This window comes from Coccidioides immitis, assembly GCF_000149335.2.
Source record: "Coccidioides immitis RS genomic scaffold supercont3.4, whole genome shotgun sequence".
In the NCBI taxonomy this organism is placed as follows: Eukaryota; Fungi; Ascomycota; class Eurotiomycetes; order Onygenales; family Onygenaceae; genus Coccidioides; species Coccidioides immitis.
This window is the reverse complement of record NW_004504311.1, coordinates 1,753,537-1,767,607: the sequence shown is the minus strand read 5'-3', so window position 1 is coordinate 1,767,607 and position 14,071 is coordinate 1,753,537. Positions and strand designations below refer to the sequence as shown.

Below are 14,071 nucleotides of genomic sequence, written 5' to 3'. Positions count from 1 at the left end.
ATTTTTGGTCGACAAGGACCTACAGCAGGAGATTGACAGGTCTAAGAACCAACCGGCCCGCTGCTTGTGTATACTGGGGGAACGTTATTACTGGGAAAATGGTGTGGTGAGAATAGGCTGACGATGGCCGTGGGACTGTTCATGTGCACCGGGCGGTTGACTGGAAAAGCAGTTTGTGGTCACCTGGACAGTTTCCCAAGGCACAGACGTGAGAAGCGAAAGGGTTTTGAATGTGATTGTAAACACAAAAAAAAGGCTAAAAAAAACAAAAATAAAAATAAAAACTGAAGAATATATTGTCAGACAGAAGATAAGCGGAAAAAAAAGAACCGTAAAGGGAAAGCCTGGTATTTCTTTTTCCTTTTCTTTTTTAAGGGGAAGATCAAGGGGGACGCGACAGGCGGCTGTGAGTGGCTGCCGAAGGGACCCTGTCGAAATTGCGATGAAAACTGTCCGATGCGTCCAACCTTGTCGCAATTCTGGCGGGTGTGACGAAGAAGCCGCCACGACGGCCGAGGAGGAGAAGGGAAGGGGAGGGGAGGGAGGCGTGTAGGTGGACGGGGAGAAGATATCGCCGGCAGAGAAGAAGAAGAGGAGGAGGAGGCACAAGAGCGGACGGGAAGGGATCTTTTTGGTTTTACTTATGGTTCTGAGCGAGGACTGGGGACCCCCTTTGCCAGCGGGGACTCTGGCCGTATTCGGGGCCAAGCAGTGGGCTTTTGTGCTAGGAGGGGCGCCAGGCAGGATGGGATCGTTGCTTTTTTGTTCCGTGACGGACAAGGGGGTTGCTCTGGTGGCTTCCGCGGGTCATTTCGCCAACCTTGTCAACCGCTCCGATTAGCCCATTTGCGGTTTAATCCAAGCTTGCTAGCCGGGTCACAGGAACGCGGCGTGGGCGAGCTGCGTGCACACGATGGGCCATATCCAGCCGTCTCTTTCTTCTCTCCTGCATCCGCTCTCTCTCTCTCTCTCTCTCTCTCTCTCTCTCTCTCTGTGTGTGCTCTCTGCTCTCCTCTCAGAATAAATGGCCTACACGCTACAGAGTTCACTACGGCAGATCCAAGTCTTGCTCTAACCCTCATCATCGCGACCCTCATTATTTAACTTAACTCACATGCCAAAGACAGTGACAGGGAACCAGGCGACTCTAAATCCCGTGCGTGGATGGCCCTTGTCCCTCTCATTGGCTCAGCGTGACCATTCCACCCTTTTTATTTGTCGTTGATATGTAAAACCAGGCAAGAGGCTGTAGGCGCTGGACGATTTCAAGGTGATGGGAAAGCCAAAAATACCATAATTAAATAATAAAAATAGTCAATTCAAGAATAATGTTGGCCTTTTGCAGGTGAACAGGATGTATGTGTGTACAGTACTCCGTACATAGTCAGCTTCGGGAGATCCGAGCGCTCGAGCTCTCGGAGCGTTACGAGCAATCAGATCAAAGTGCAAGTCCAATCTTCGCTCGCAGCGAGAAATCGCGCGCAGCACTGCATCCATTGCCTTTGCACTTCGGTGGGTCGTGGCGCTCACGGCAAAAGCTGATGCCCATCCATCATCGGCCATCGCGTCCTTCGGGAAAACGGCCATGACCACTCGACCCAGTTCGCACGAAACATTCCATCTCGAGTCTCCCACCGTGAATCCCCCTACCCCCCCCCCCCCCCCCCCCCAAGCAGAGTACCCCCAGGGGATCGTAGAAGCTCTTTCGAGATGTTTCGGAATTCCCTAGGGTTGCCAAAAAACCAATCAATCAATCAATCAATCGAAAATCTCGCAGGCGGAGCTCCACACCGAGCCCTCTGGCAATAATAAGTCGCGAACCTTTTCAGGCCCCGCTTCCTGATACCATTGTATCCACGGATGCCTATATACAATGGCGTGAAACCGCCGTTTTTTCCCATGGATCCGATGGACACTTCAAGCCCTTTGGCTGGCAAGCTCCCCAAGCTGCCGGGCCACCGAGACCCTTCTCGTTCGAAACGTGCGGTCCTTGCACTGGATCTAGAAGAAGTGCCAATCTATCTTCCAGTACTCCATACTGAGGCATATTCGAAACTTCTCAGGTATTTCTACTGTTCTACAGAGGTACTTACTGTACTCCATACTCCTGCAGGATATCCGATAAACTGGCTCTGGTTACGAGGCCCATGAACGGTCGAAACGGCAGCTAGCCGACGTTACAACGGTATGACCAACATCGACGTTTGACTGGCATCTCCCGTTATCGATGGGGGGTTTCTTTTTTCCGCCTTCGTCATTGCTGGAGAGCGCGAGACGGTAAAAGATCTTCCAATCCTTTGATACGTTACCTGCCGATAAGCTATCATTGCACGGAACATCCGGGTACATTGGACATCAGTCCTCCTCTGGCTTAACCGCGATCCGCCCCCAATGACATAACGTACTGCGCGAGCGTCTTCCCGACGTCACGATGCTTTTCGTTCAACCCCCACCGTGCAATCAGATTGACGATGCATCTGGTAGCGCACACCGCCCAGCGCGCCACACCCTCTATCAAATCGACGAAAATTCCAGTGCGATTCGCAAACAAGAAAACTAGAGATACGGAGAGAGTATTGGCACATAAGGACCACTGTAGACCTCCCTATCCACACCCGATTTTCGTGTCACAAGGCTCTCATATCTCCACCAACCCTGATCACCTAACACTTTCCGGTGGCGACAATACCATGTAAACTGACCAACCCAAAGCATCACCTCGCAGCAGCGCGGCAGCAACTTCTTGGGAAAAATGCTTCCTTACCAGACGACACAAAGCGCCCCATCCACAATAAAGCCACTCTCCCAATCATCTGCATGGAACTAATGTCGGGTCAGGTTTGCCATGAAATCCTCAAGCAAGGTCAACCCAGGCGTCGCCTCTTGCCCTGAAGCCCTCCTCCGGCTCTGAGTGGACCACCACACAAGCAAATCATTTTTGGGCCACGCTTAAACTTCTCGTTGCGCTGAACCTTGCGCACGCCCCATGCATTGATGACGGCAGAGTAAACACCGTCATCCTCTCCCACCATTCGGAGCGCTAGAAGGCTGTCAATCGGCCACTGACAGGCTGATCTCTGCACGCTAAGCACACTTCGCTTTCCTTTTATCAACCACCCAACGCCCCGTCAATCCACAGCATCCCATGCATGGCAAATACCACAACGACTTTTTGGCGCCTTTTTCGTGGGGTAAAACCACCGGAACAAATGGCGCCGACGCCTTTGCACCTTTTGAGCGATAATCATGAGCGTCTGTCCTTTTTTTTTTTCCCATTACAATGATCCGTTTCAAACTCCACACTCCTAGCACCCTAAGGAACCTTGATATGACGTTTGAAGACTGAAAAAAAAAAAAAAAAGAAAGAAATCACTTTGCATTTACCCCCTCCATCCTCACTTTCTCATATCATCCGTCCGATATGATTAAGCAACTCATTTTTTTTTAAGCTTCTGGTCATTATTCGGAAAGCCCCTCGCCCCTCTCCAGAACCAAACAAAAAAAGGGTTGGTTGTTCGGGTCGCTGAGGGGCGATGTTCCGGAATCAGCTCACCGCCAATTTCACATCCCACGGATGGCAATGTACTCTTTATTTTGCCTTTCTCCCTTTGCCCAGGACCTCAGGGATGAGGGGGGGAAAGAAGAGTGAGAGAGAGGACGCGAAGCGGTTGCATGGATGCACGTCCCAGAACCTGGGAAATCGTGTGGAATTGATTGATGCCCGGGCTGCTCGTTGATCTTTCCGCCTTGGCTTGGCGTGCATTTTGCAGGTGAAGCTATTTTTGCTTAGCCACGAGTATGAATGTATGCAGGCATGTATGTATGTACACCTGTGCACTCTTTTTTGAAATCTAGGCGTCCTGATGGGATGCTTATGGCGCGCATGTTAATTTTTTTGCCTTCGAGGTCCGTGCTTTTCCAGTTTGACCTCTCCTCTCTCAAAGATGTCTCGTTTCACGCCAGGGGCAAGGGACCAGCAGACGTGGTTCACGGCGTCTCATCGATGTTTCGTTTCATGCCGGCGGCAGTGACAGAGAGGGATGGTTCATTGCGGGTGTACATACCTCGATACGTCCCGTGCTCCTCGGGTGTGAATGAACTGGTACGAAGTCCAAAGTAACTAGTTAACCATAACCAACCACTACTGAACCCATTATCGTGGTTTGAACGAAGGAACGCCGAGGAATTTTTTTTTTAGTAAAAGCAAGAGTTCCCCCCCCACACGCTTGTCAATATGAGCGATCCCGCAGATCTTCTCAAGTAAGTCTCTTTTAGTAAACGATACGAGGACCGATGTACTTTTTCTTCAACAACCGCAAGTGCTCCCTTCCTAGTGTCTTCCAGGAAATTCCCGGTCTCATAGCTCGAGTCCTCGTCAAGCGGTCGCTGAAAATCTTCTCAAAAGAAGATCGGACTCTCGCCCGATATCAACTCTAACGGCCCGCCGACAACCGAGGGGCGGCCTGTCTTGCTTGTTTGTGTGGTTAGAGTCGCTACATCTTTTAATTGATTTCCAAACGATCTCTCCGTCTAAAGAAGGTTAACTAGTAGCCGTGCTCGGTGATAAGCGTCGGACAGGTACAAACTGTAGAAGAGGCCTTTATTCGCTGAAGTCCACTAGACAAAATATGCCGATATGGAGAGAAAGCTGAATAGGTTGAATGTCAGCAGGTAGCCAACAATGCTTCCCGGCTACAATACTTTAAGTGAGAATGAGAGATTTGACGTTTCCTGTGAGCTCGTGCTATTACTCTGTTTAACACTTTGCCGGACTAGTTTGTACCCCCCCGCGAATCGCTCAGAGATCATGATAATCGGACTCTGAGAGACTTAAAACACAATGTACCCACCGCTAGATCAATTTACTTGACTTTCACAGGTGTACTGCTTAAACTTGTAGCGGAGACTGGTGTGTGTTCTTCTTATGGAAACACTTTATGTTTGCCCATTATAGTGCAATTGAGTGTGAAAGGCGAGGTTGCTTGGTTGACAAGAAGCCCCACAAGGTGAATAGCCATCGGTTGATCTTCCCGGAACATGGCCGAGTGGTCAATAGGAGGAATATTGTTTTGGAACAGGCTGCTTTGAAAGCATATCTGGGGGTTTTTCTCGTACACAACATTCCCAGAGTCTTGGGAAGCCATCCGTCATAGGGCAGTGCGCCTGCTGTCTCAATATCTCGTGGTTTGCGTGGACGTCACTCTCAACAGTGAACAGAGATCTCGTTTCTTTTAGGATGAAGCCAAGCAGCAACATCCGCCGTGAAGAGCATCTCCGATCGCATCGCTCTTGATCGGAGTAAGTACAACAGAAAGCATAATAAGAACACGCCTCCGTACGTTTTCGGAAAACAACCTACGCAAACCGCTTTCTCCGTGTTTGCGAATCATTTCTCTTCATGAGTCTGATGGTGTCGTAAATATGAGCCAGTATTTTCGCCGACGGGGAAATTCTCGCATTCGTGGAATGACGACAGAAGCCACATGATAGGGCTGTGGCGTACACATGTTACGTAGTTACCTCGTCAGGTGAGCGGACCTCCAAAGTACATCCCGAAGTGCTTGGTATTCCCTCTGAACCCGGTGTCTAAATGATATCCAAAAATGATGTTTTTTCGCCCGATGGTAAAAAAGCCGTCAACCAACCACAGGAACAATAACAATGGATTCAAAAGAAAGGGGGCTGGTAAATTGCGGGGGAGAGCAATAATCTGACATCGTCGAATCCACCGATTGTCGGTGCTTGGCCAAGTGTCAGCCAATGACCACCAGATTCATCACAACAGGTGCTTCACAAAATTCGTCATGTAGGGACGGATATCGATATGGATGGTTGCGATCTCAAGTACTGTCAAGAGAGAAGACCCTTGAAATTTGAAAGCATCACGCAGAGACGGGTAGAAGCTGGTAACATCGCATTCTTCTCGGCCCTGCGCCTATCGCGCAATTGTTGCTCTTGGCGCTCAGGATTCCGGTACTCCTTGGTGGCCGATGCTTGTCGGGTTTGCAAGCACAGCTTAACCCACACGGGGCACAGCTAATTCTATTATCCGTGTCTTGTCGGAAAATGGACCGCACCACGCTCAAAGATTCTGTTATCAGAGTAAATGTTATCTGTGTCAAACACGGTTCGGCTACCGTGTTTTCCCCGCCACCAAAAAAAAAAAAAAAAAAAATGCCGGCGAATTTGTTGGGAGGCTTAACAAAAAGATCCACACAGACCTATCCACCCTGCAACCTTAAATTGCCAATTTGAATCCCCCGCATTGTGAGCAAAATCTGCCAGGGCGAAAAAAAATACCAGAGGTCGGCTCCGATGACACGCTGTTCCACCGAGAAGGTCTCTCAGAGAGATTCTAATCGAGACAGGAGATCGCACGTCATAATACTGTGTGACCAAAGAGGGAGGAGTTGACAGCATGATCAACCTTCCTCTGGAACCAGGGTGACAAGAGCACACGGAGTCGCTGCAAACTCAAAAAATTTCCTACCATCCAAGTGACGAACTGGCACCGAGCGTTAGTTGTCAGATTGAGTTTGAGTTACGGAGTATCGCTTCGACCTTTCCGGATAAGAGTGCAGGAGGGATGCACATCGAAACATGTGAAGCGTCAGTCAGGAGGCACAGAATGATTTTTTGACAATGCTTAGGATGCCACCCCGATCCCGAGACTCAAGGATGTGAATGCTGCAAGAGCTGAAACACCCATCTAAATTTGGCGTGGGGACATTGGCGGCTGCAGCACGGCTCGATTTCAACCACACCAACCCGGAAAAGTGACTAGTTTCCCCGATGCATGCTGTATGGTGTCTGAGGCAGGGTGGTCCTCTCGGATGGAAAGCGGGGCAGTGACCCCAGAATGGTATCCCATTTCTCTCGGACAGAATAGCAATTGCAAAGCGGATGTGAATGACAAATGTAGGTTCTCCATAAGAAGGGTAATATGGTGGACTCATCCGAAGTGAAGGACAACGCTTGTTGCTGTTGTTGGTATGCAGAACACCAAAGGGTTATTTTCATGCATCAAAGCTCTAGTTAACTACCCTGTGGCTGGGTTTCATATTATGTAATATGCCAAGATTGGTTTAACTTGTCCAGTCAGAGAGCTGCCCGCAGCCACCCTGGTGTCAAGCAGGCACAAGCCACGTTCCGGGGGGCTGATCATTGTGCTCACTAACCCTCTCAGGCTTAGCTAATTCCGGGGAGCTGGTGCATTGCACCTGCCACTTACTCAGAAGTGAAGTAATCATGACGTCGCAGCCAGTCGATGTGCATCTCGCCAACTTTGCGGGCGGGTTTTCGAGCCACAGGAGCTCGAAAACCGCCCTGGCTCCTCGAGGATTGGCCAAACAAAGATGACAGCAAACTCCTCGAGAAGAAGGCTGCAGATGAAATCTCCGAGAACGGATGGCGACGAAAAAGAAGAGGACTACGGTCTCCCAGACTTTCACACTCGATTCATCAATGACGAAGATCTTGAAGAGTTTGAAAAGGCTCTGAACGCGCCGCAAGCCTTGTCTCTCATCGCAATAAATGACTGGAGGCCTATACACCGGCGGGTACGGAAACCGGGAAAGCTGCCAAAAGTTCCTCAGAGGACCAAAGACGAAACGCGAGAAGGCGTCGTGTACACGCTGCTGAAATGGCCATTCCTGCTATTTGTGCTGTCATGGATCGTGTTCCTCGGGGCGTTATACATCTTAACGCGGCTCTACATTTCGCTCTATGAGCATTTCTTTGCGTGGACGGGACAAAGACAAAGACTGAGGAGGGCTCTTCATTCTACAGTCGACTACCAGCATTGGAAAAATGCAGCGAAGGAGTTGGACGAATATCTGGGGAATGACGCATGGAAGGAGCGCCCTCAATATGCATACTACGATAACACCACTGTGATGACGGTAGTAAGCCAGTTGAGGCAGCTTAGGGCGCAAACTGAAGCGGGTGGAATCAACGGCAAGGCTGCGGCGGAGGAACTCTGCACCCTATTGGAGGGATGCATCAAAACCAACTTTGCCGGAATAGAAAATCCACGGCTATATAGTGAAACTTACTATGGGACTAAAGATTTGGTTCAAGAGTTTATTGAAGAAGCACATACATCACTGAGGCTGGTTTTGACGAGTCAGCAGCTATCAGATGAAAGAAAACAGGGTCTGTTCAGGCACCTTGATACAAACTTTGGTCGTACCGTCTTGTGTCTATCAGGAGGAGCTACTCTGGCGTATTACCACTTTGGTGTTATCAAAGCCTTGCTTGATAACGATGTCCTTCCGGACATCATCTCCGGCACCTCGGGGGGAGCTCTCGTGGCGGCATTAGTGGCGACGAGAACCGACGAAGAGCTCAAAAAGCTTCTTGTCCCTGAGTTAGCACATAAAATTAAAGCTTGCCAGGATGGGATAACGACTTGGGCAGTACGCTGTTGGCGAACCGGTGCACGTTTCGATGTGATGCAGTGGGCTGAACAGTGCAGCTGGTTTTGCAGAGGTTCTACAACCTTTCGTGAAGCATATGAACGAACTGGGCGTGTTCTCAACGTTTCATGTGTACCCTCAGATCCTCATTCGCCTACGATTTTAGCAAATTATCTTACATCACCGAACTGTGTTATTTGGAGTGCAGTCCTTGCCTCTGCTGCAGTTCCAGGAATCTTGAATCCTGTTGTATTGATGATGAAAAAGCCGGACGGTACACTTGCGCCTTATTCATTTGGGCATAAATGGAAAGATGGGAGTCTTCGGACGGATATTCCACTGAAAGCTCTGGATGTCCACTTTAATGCCAGTTTTTCCATCGTTTCACAGGTACGTCTCAGTGAAAACAGCTCGCTACTCGGGAAGTGTTAGTTAACAGAGCCACAGGTCAATCCTCACATCAGCCTTTTCTTTTTCAGCTCTCGAGGTTCAGTTGGCCGGCCCGTAACCCATCGAAAAGGCCGAGGTTGGCGTGGAGGTTTCCTTGGTTCCGCATTGGAACAGTATATCAAGCTAGACCTCAACAAATGGCTTAAAGTCATGCGACATCTTGAACTTCTTCCCCGTCCCTTAGGCCAAGACTGGAGCGAAATTTGGCTCCAAAGGTTCAGCGGAACAGTGACCATATGGCCTAAATCCGTCCTATCAGATCTATATTATATTTTGTCTGACCCGAGCGTACAACGCCTGGCAAGGATGTTACATGAAGGACAACAATGCACGTTTCCCAAGATCAAATTTATCAGTAATAGGATGAAAATCGAACGAGTCATTGCCGAAGGGCTAATGAAAGATCCGGAATGGGCTGGGAGCGGGAGGTGGAACAATGTACCCTTTCGATCGCGGACTGATCAAACCCTTCCGCTCGAGGAGAACGCCCAGCAGCGATCGGCCAGTATGTTGGCTGATACTATGAGCCACCTGAGAGACACCGGTCATTTTAGAGAGGCACCGACCTCTCATCCGACAGGCTCGCCCGTGCGTCCGACTTCTGGGCGCCGAAATAGCCTCATGGAAGAAATTAGACGGCAGTCTGCAGTGTTTTTTGATGATACCGATGATACCATGCCCAGCGACGATGAAAAATTTCCTTATCAAGGCCAGTCTAGTGGCACCAAGATTGGATAACTTGACTTCCTCTTCTTTTTCATTTTGTTGCATATTTTTGCATTTCAGGCTCACTGTTAACTTAGATTGTGCAATCTCCCCCAATTCTAGCTGGTCTTATTTCTGAACTCTAGAGCACGAATTTTTTTTTTTTTTTAATCATATTTTATTTTGATTCCCCTCTCAATACTTTTGGTTTGCTACTGCATATCTCTCTTTAAAGAGTAGGAGCATTAAGCACGGGATGTGCGAATGTCATATATTTCAAGTTTGATATATCCAACGTTTGCATATTTATTCCGGTTCGACTACTTGTATATTACTCCGCACAAGATTCTCAATGTATTTGGACGGATTTAGCGACCAAGCAAGGATTTATGGCTTCTGCCCATGCACCTTTTGATTTCCTGAATTTTTTCCATGAAGTACTCCATGATCGTTCCGATTTGCAACTCCACATTGCAATATACTGATCCCCAGCGACCAGCCGGTCCTAAAGGATGCACCATAAACAAGATATTAGGGTATCAAATAACGAGCCATTTCTCTGTGATCTTTTTCGCCATCTCCACCTCCCCACCAAGCGAATAAAGACATTGCAAGGCATACGCTGCCTCACGTGCATAATCTTCCGCACAAGCACCGTCCCCGTTCTTATCATCCACCTTCTGCAGCTGCTCCTTCTGCTTCTCAGCTTGGATCTCCCCACTCAACTCGAGGCATCTTTCATAGCCTCTAACCGCCAAGTGCGCGAGACCCAGCATATGCCATACCCTCGCGAAATTGAACTCGACTTCTTGTCTCTCCTGCGGAACACTACTATTCTCCCTTACCCTCCGATACTCTTGCATAAACGAGAGCCCTTGCATGATCAGGTAGTGCCTATTGTCGGACTGTCGTTTTAGCGAGTGATGGATATAACTCAGCCCTATGGACAGCAGGACCGCCGGATTCTCTGGGTCAAGAGCGTATGCGCGCAAAAAGTAGTTGAGCGCATTGGTGAAGCTGTTTCCTGCGTAGAGAATGTGACCGTATAGCACGAGTAGAGAGACGTCCATGTCTTCGGCGGGTATGAGATTTCCGGACTCATCTTTTGTTGTGAGGCTAGCACGCTCGGCGAAGAACGTTGGGCGAGGATCGGTGGTGGTGGATGAAGGATCTTCAGTGATGGAATAGTCAATGGCTTTCACTTGACGAAGCATGAATTTCATGCTCGGGGAAGAGTGGAATAGGGACTTTCTCGGGTCGCCACAGACACGGCTGAGAGTCGCGAATAGGCGGTATGTGTCGGTGACGAACTGATATTCTTTCATAAACCACCTGGCGATGCTTGCGAGAACGTCTTCATCCTGGAGTCGAATTGCACAAGCTAGAGAAAAGTCAGAACTTTTTCACTTGAGTATGTTCCCTTTTTTTTAAAAAAAAAAGTCGCTTACTGAACCAGCAAACATAAATCCGGCGTGTGCAGGGTTTCGAATGATACCAGATGTTTGCATCAGCCGCCGCTGCTAGAGAATCATATGCTTCTTCCGCATGCCCTTGACCAGCTAGAACAAGCGCGTATTCCAGGAAGAGATCAAGCCAAGCATCAAAGGATATTCCGTGATAGTCCATCGGAATTGAATCGGGGTCGAACTCGGCCGTTCCTATATTACTTGTCAGTCAAGGTTCAATGAAGCGCTTCGAAGATATACAATACCTAAGGCTGCCTGAATTCTGGCTGCTAACTCCTGGACCTCATCCATGATATCGGGTCCTTTTAGGCGCCCAGCTTTGCGATGAGCTTCCTTCGAATATCCAACGAACATCATTCCTTTTTGCAAAGGAAAGAACACTCGATTTGATCGGAAACTTCTTAAAAGAGCATCCACAATGTCCAACCAATCTTCCGTCGCATCCTCCTCTCCAATTCTCATGGAAGGTCGAAGCTCCAATGACTTTTTATATAAGTAGCGTACATGCTCTGCATTCTGGATCGCGGACGCGATTCTATCCTCTGGCCTAACTTCCTTCGAACTTGGAATGGGCGCTGGGCCGGTGAATGATATGGGACCGTTCATATGGTCCGGTGACCTGGGGGGTTCCAATTCCATCTCTCCATGGTCACTGATACCAGATTCCATGGAGCGGAATTCTTTTGCGAGCTGCTCGATCCTCGCGCCAAAATTTCCCCTCCGTCTCCGCATTGGTACCGACTCCTGACGCCCAAGTTCGACTGCTTCTGTCACATATTTGAGGGCTTGCTCCATCATGCCCATACTCTCGTAAAATTTCGCCAATTTTACTCTTGCATCAATATTGGTTTGATCATATTCGACTACCGTGAGGAGACAGCTCTCTGCATCAGAGTCGTTTTTGCAGGCCAGGTGGCAGTCCGCCATCGCCATAAAAAGGCTCGTATCTGCAAATTCTTGGGTGTACTGAAGAGGTGTATAGAATAGCAGCGCTTCAGGATAAAATTTAGCCTCCTTCAATGCGTCCGCGGTTTCTCGAAAAAGATCCCCATAATCATACAATCTCGAACCAGGAGCCGTCTCTTCTGGTGCTAGCCAGACAAAATGAGACTACCATCTGTCAGTGGTTTTAGGCAGTGAGTGGAGCCCAGGTAACTAGCCTACCATTGCTTCGTCCTTAAATTCAGGTCCCATTTTCAGTCGATAAATACCCAGCTTGATACGAAGCTCGAGTGGAAGCCCAACACCGTATGATTCCACGGGATACCTTGAAGGAGAGAACCATGGGGTACTGATGCGACGAGGGTAATCCTCGGCATCCCATTCCCGGTCGTCTTCCCATATTGAATCCCATTCCACGTCATCTTTTCTCCCAAGTAGCCATCTGGAGAGAGATCTAAGGGCCCTCAGACCTTCCCAGTAGTTCCGCTGATACCCAAAAAGTTCCACATAGATATTGACGTCTGACCAGTCAAAATCGGTAGCCTCTTGGGGACTCAGGGAGGAGTAGTAGGTGATACTTTCATCATATCGAGACATGGCTTTTGAAACTTCGTTTATATCAATATAAGTCTCGGCAAGATGCCGCAAAGCTCTTGTATTGTGAGGGAGATCCTTGAGAAGCCTTTCATATTCTTGGGCGGCTTTCCCCTTGTGACCTAACTCGCGATACATGGCAGCCCTTTCAAAGCGTACATCATAGTTCGCCGCATCGACATCAATCACGCGACTATAGCAGTAGATCACGTCCTGCAGGGCTGCTGTTCTGTCATCACCAGCATGATCCAAAATCATTTTAGCGACCTTTAGCCACACCGTTGGATCCTTCGGTCTGGTATGGGCTCCGCTAAATAGTGCTGCTAACGCTTTGTCTTTCTGACCCTGAGCGAGAAAGATCTCAGATAGCAAAGAATGAGCCGCGAACATTTCCGGGTTGATTTGAATGGCCTGTTTTACAAGAACGATGGCTCGGTCGTAATCAGAGTCGATAAACGCCGATGTAGCGGCGGAATGCAATTCTTTGAACTCTGCGCTTGGCTCCAGTGGCTTCCTTGGACCACGCTTAACCCCCTTCCCCGGTCGGCCGCCGAAGCTATCGGAGTCATGTTGTCGACGATGCCTTCTATCCATCCGATTGATGGATGAGAAGACAGCCTCATCATCAATGAACTGGTTTGCTTCGTACGGCTCAGCGTCGCTAAAATTGGAACGTTAGTCCCTGCTTGCTTCTGTCCAGGGAGAGAGTATGTCAATTGAGTGCTTACGAGGATTCGTCCGACGAAGGCTGCTGCAAATCGGCATCGTCAGAATCGAAATCATCTGGATCAAAGAGCTTTCGGCGTTTCACGCGGCCAAATTCATCATATTCATTGCTGTAGCCTGGTTCTTCGCTCTCCGATCTGTCGGAGACACTGTCTTCATCCATCTTCACTTATGGTTTGCTGCATAACCAGTTCTAGAACCCCGTTTTGAAAAAAAATCCTGTAGATAAACAAGCTAAGCTACCCAGGTTTCTTTGTTCTTTTCTGAAGAAATTAAAATCACTGCGCCTTTGTGTTAATATGATATTTTTCCCTTCAGTGTTTGTTGTGTCTTATTCTCAAGGCTTGCTTTTAAGCCAGGAAGTGTGTTTTTCCAAGCAGTCAGAGTAAAGTCATATAGTACCCAAGCATGCAAAATAAGCAATCACGGATAACACGCAGTGCCCGGAGCAATCATACGAGAAGTGGTCGGGATGTTCATTTGCCGCCCAGAGGTTGAGAGGCGTGCTCATCGCGCTTCTGGATCTTGGCTCGAGCTCGGATGGGATTTTATTGGGCCGGACGGAGCTAGGGCTGAGTCAGTTTTCTTGGCAGATTAGTCAGCCAGGAGGTTGTGGCAGCGGGCAAGGAGAGACGCGGCCAAGAGCGATGCGACGAGAGAGCGCATTGAGATATTGATAGGAATTGCCTTTTTGAAGGGGGTGAAGGATCCGAGGGATGGTGCAGGATTGAAGCAATAAGCGGGCTGCTATCAGTATGCATAACAAGTGGA

General features: G+C 48.9%; 4 protein-coding genes across 4 annotated transcripts; 2 read left to right on the top strand and 2 right to left on the bottom strand.

The window, feature by feature from the left end:
• Positions 1 to 1,180: 1,180 nt before the first annotated feature.
• Positions 1,181 to 2,047, bottom strand: CIMG_13399 (uncharacterized protein; the record flags this gene model as incomplete). The annotated part of the gene is made up of 3 exons (XM_004446056.1): positions 1,181 to 1,246; positions 1,381 to 1,646; positions 1,873 to 2,047. 3 exons carry the CDS (start codon positions 2,045 to 2,047, stop codon positions 1,181 to 1,183), a joined length of 507 nt encoding a protein of 168 aa, XP_004446113.1.
• A 424-nt stretch (positions 2,048 to 2,471) lies between these two features.
• Positions 2,472 to 3,044, top strand: CIMG_13398 (uncharacterized protein; the record flags this gene model as incomplete). Its single annotated transcript, XM_004446055.1, has 2 exons — positions 2,472 to 2,692; positions 2,864 to 3,044. The coding sequence occupies 2 exons, from the start codon at positions 2,472 to 2,474 to the stop codon at positions 3,042 to 3,044; spliced, it is 402 nt and encodes a 133-aa protein (XP_004446112.1).
• Positions 3,045 to 7,327: 4,283 nt separating this feature from the next.
• On the top strand, positions 7,328 to 9,758 carry CIMG_04897 (patatin-like phospholipase domain-containing protein). The gene is made up of 2 exons (XM_001245455.2): positions 7,328 to 8,807; positions 8,865 to 9,758. Exons 1-2 carry the CDS (start codon positions 7,356 to 7,358, stop codon positions 9,603 to 9,605), a joined length of 2,193 nt encoding a protein of 730 aa, XP_001245456.1. The 5' UTR covers positions 7,328 to 7,355; the 3' UTR covers positions 9,606 to 9,758.
• A 353-nt stretch (positions 9,759 to 10,111) lies between these two features.
• CIMG_04896 (general transcription factor 3C polypeptide 3 (transcription factor C subunit 4)) lies at positions 10,112 to 13,817 on the bottom strand (the record flags this gene model as incomplete). Its single annotated transcript, XM_001245454.2, has 5 exons — positions 13,303 to 13,817; positions 12,203 to 13,235; positions 11,284 to 12,148; positions 11,021 to 11,230; positions 10,112 to 10,953 (listed from the first exon to the last, which is right to left on the bottom strand). The coding sequence occupies exons 1-5, from the start codon at positions 13,461 to 13,463 to the stop codon at positions 10,112 to 10,114; spliced, it is 3,111 nt and encodes a 1,036-aa protein (XP_001245455.1). The 5' UTR covers positions 13,464 to 13,817.
• Between the last annotated feature and the right edge of the window lie 254 nt (positions 13,818 to 14,071).

Bases quoted from the DNA above. Each gene is read 5' to 3' on its own strand.
- CIMG_04897 (XM_001245455.2), top strand. From the start codon at position 7,356: ATGACAGCAAACTCCTCGAGAAGAAGGCTGCAGATGAAATCTCCGAGA. The intron at 8,808-8,864 runs GTACGTCTCAGT...ACAGAGCCACAG, and splicing joins GTTTTTCCATCGTTTCACAG to GTCAATCCTCACATCAGCCT.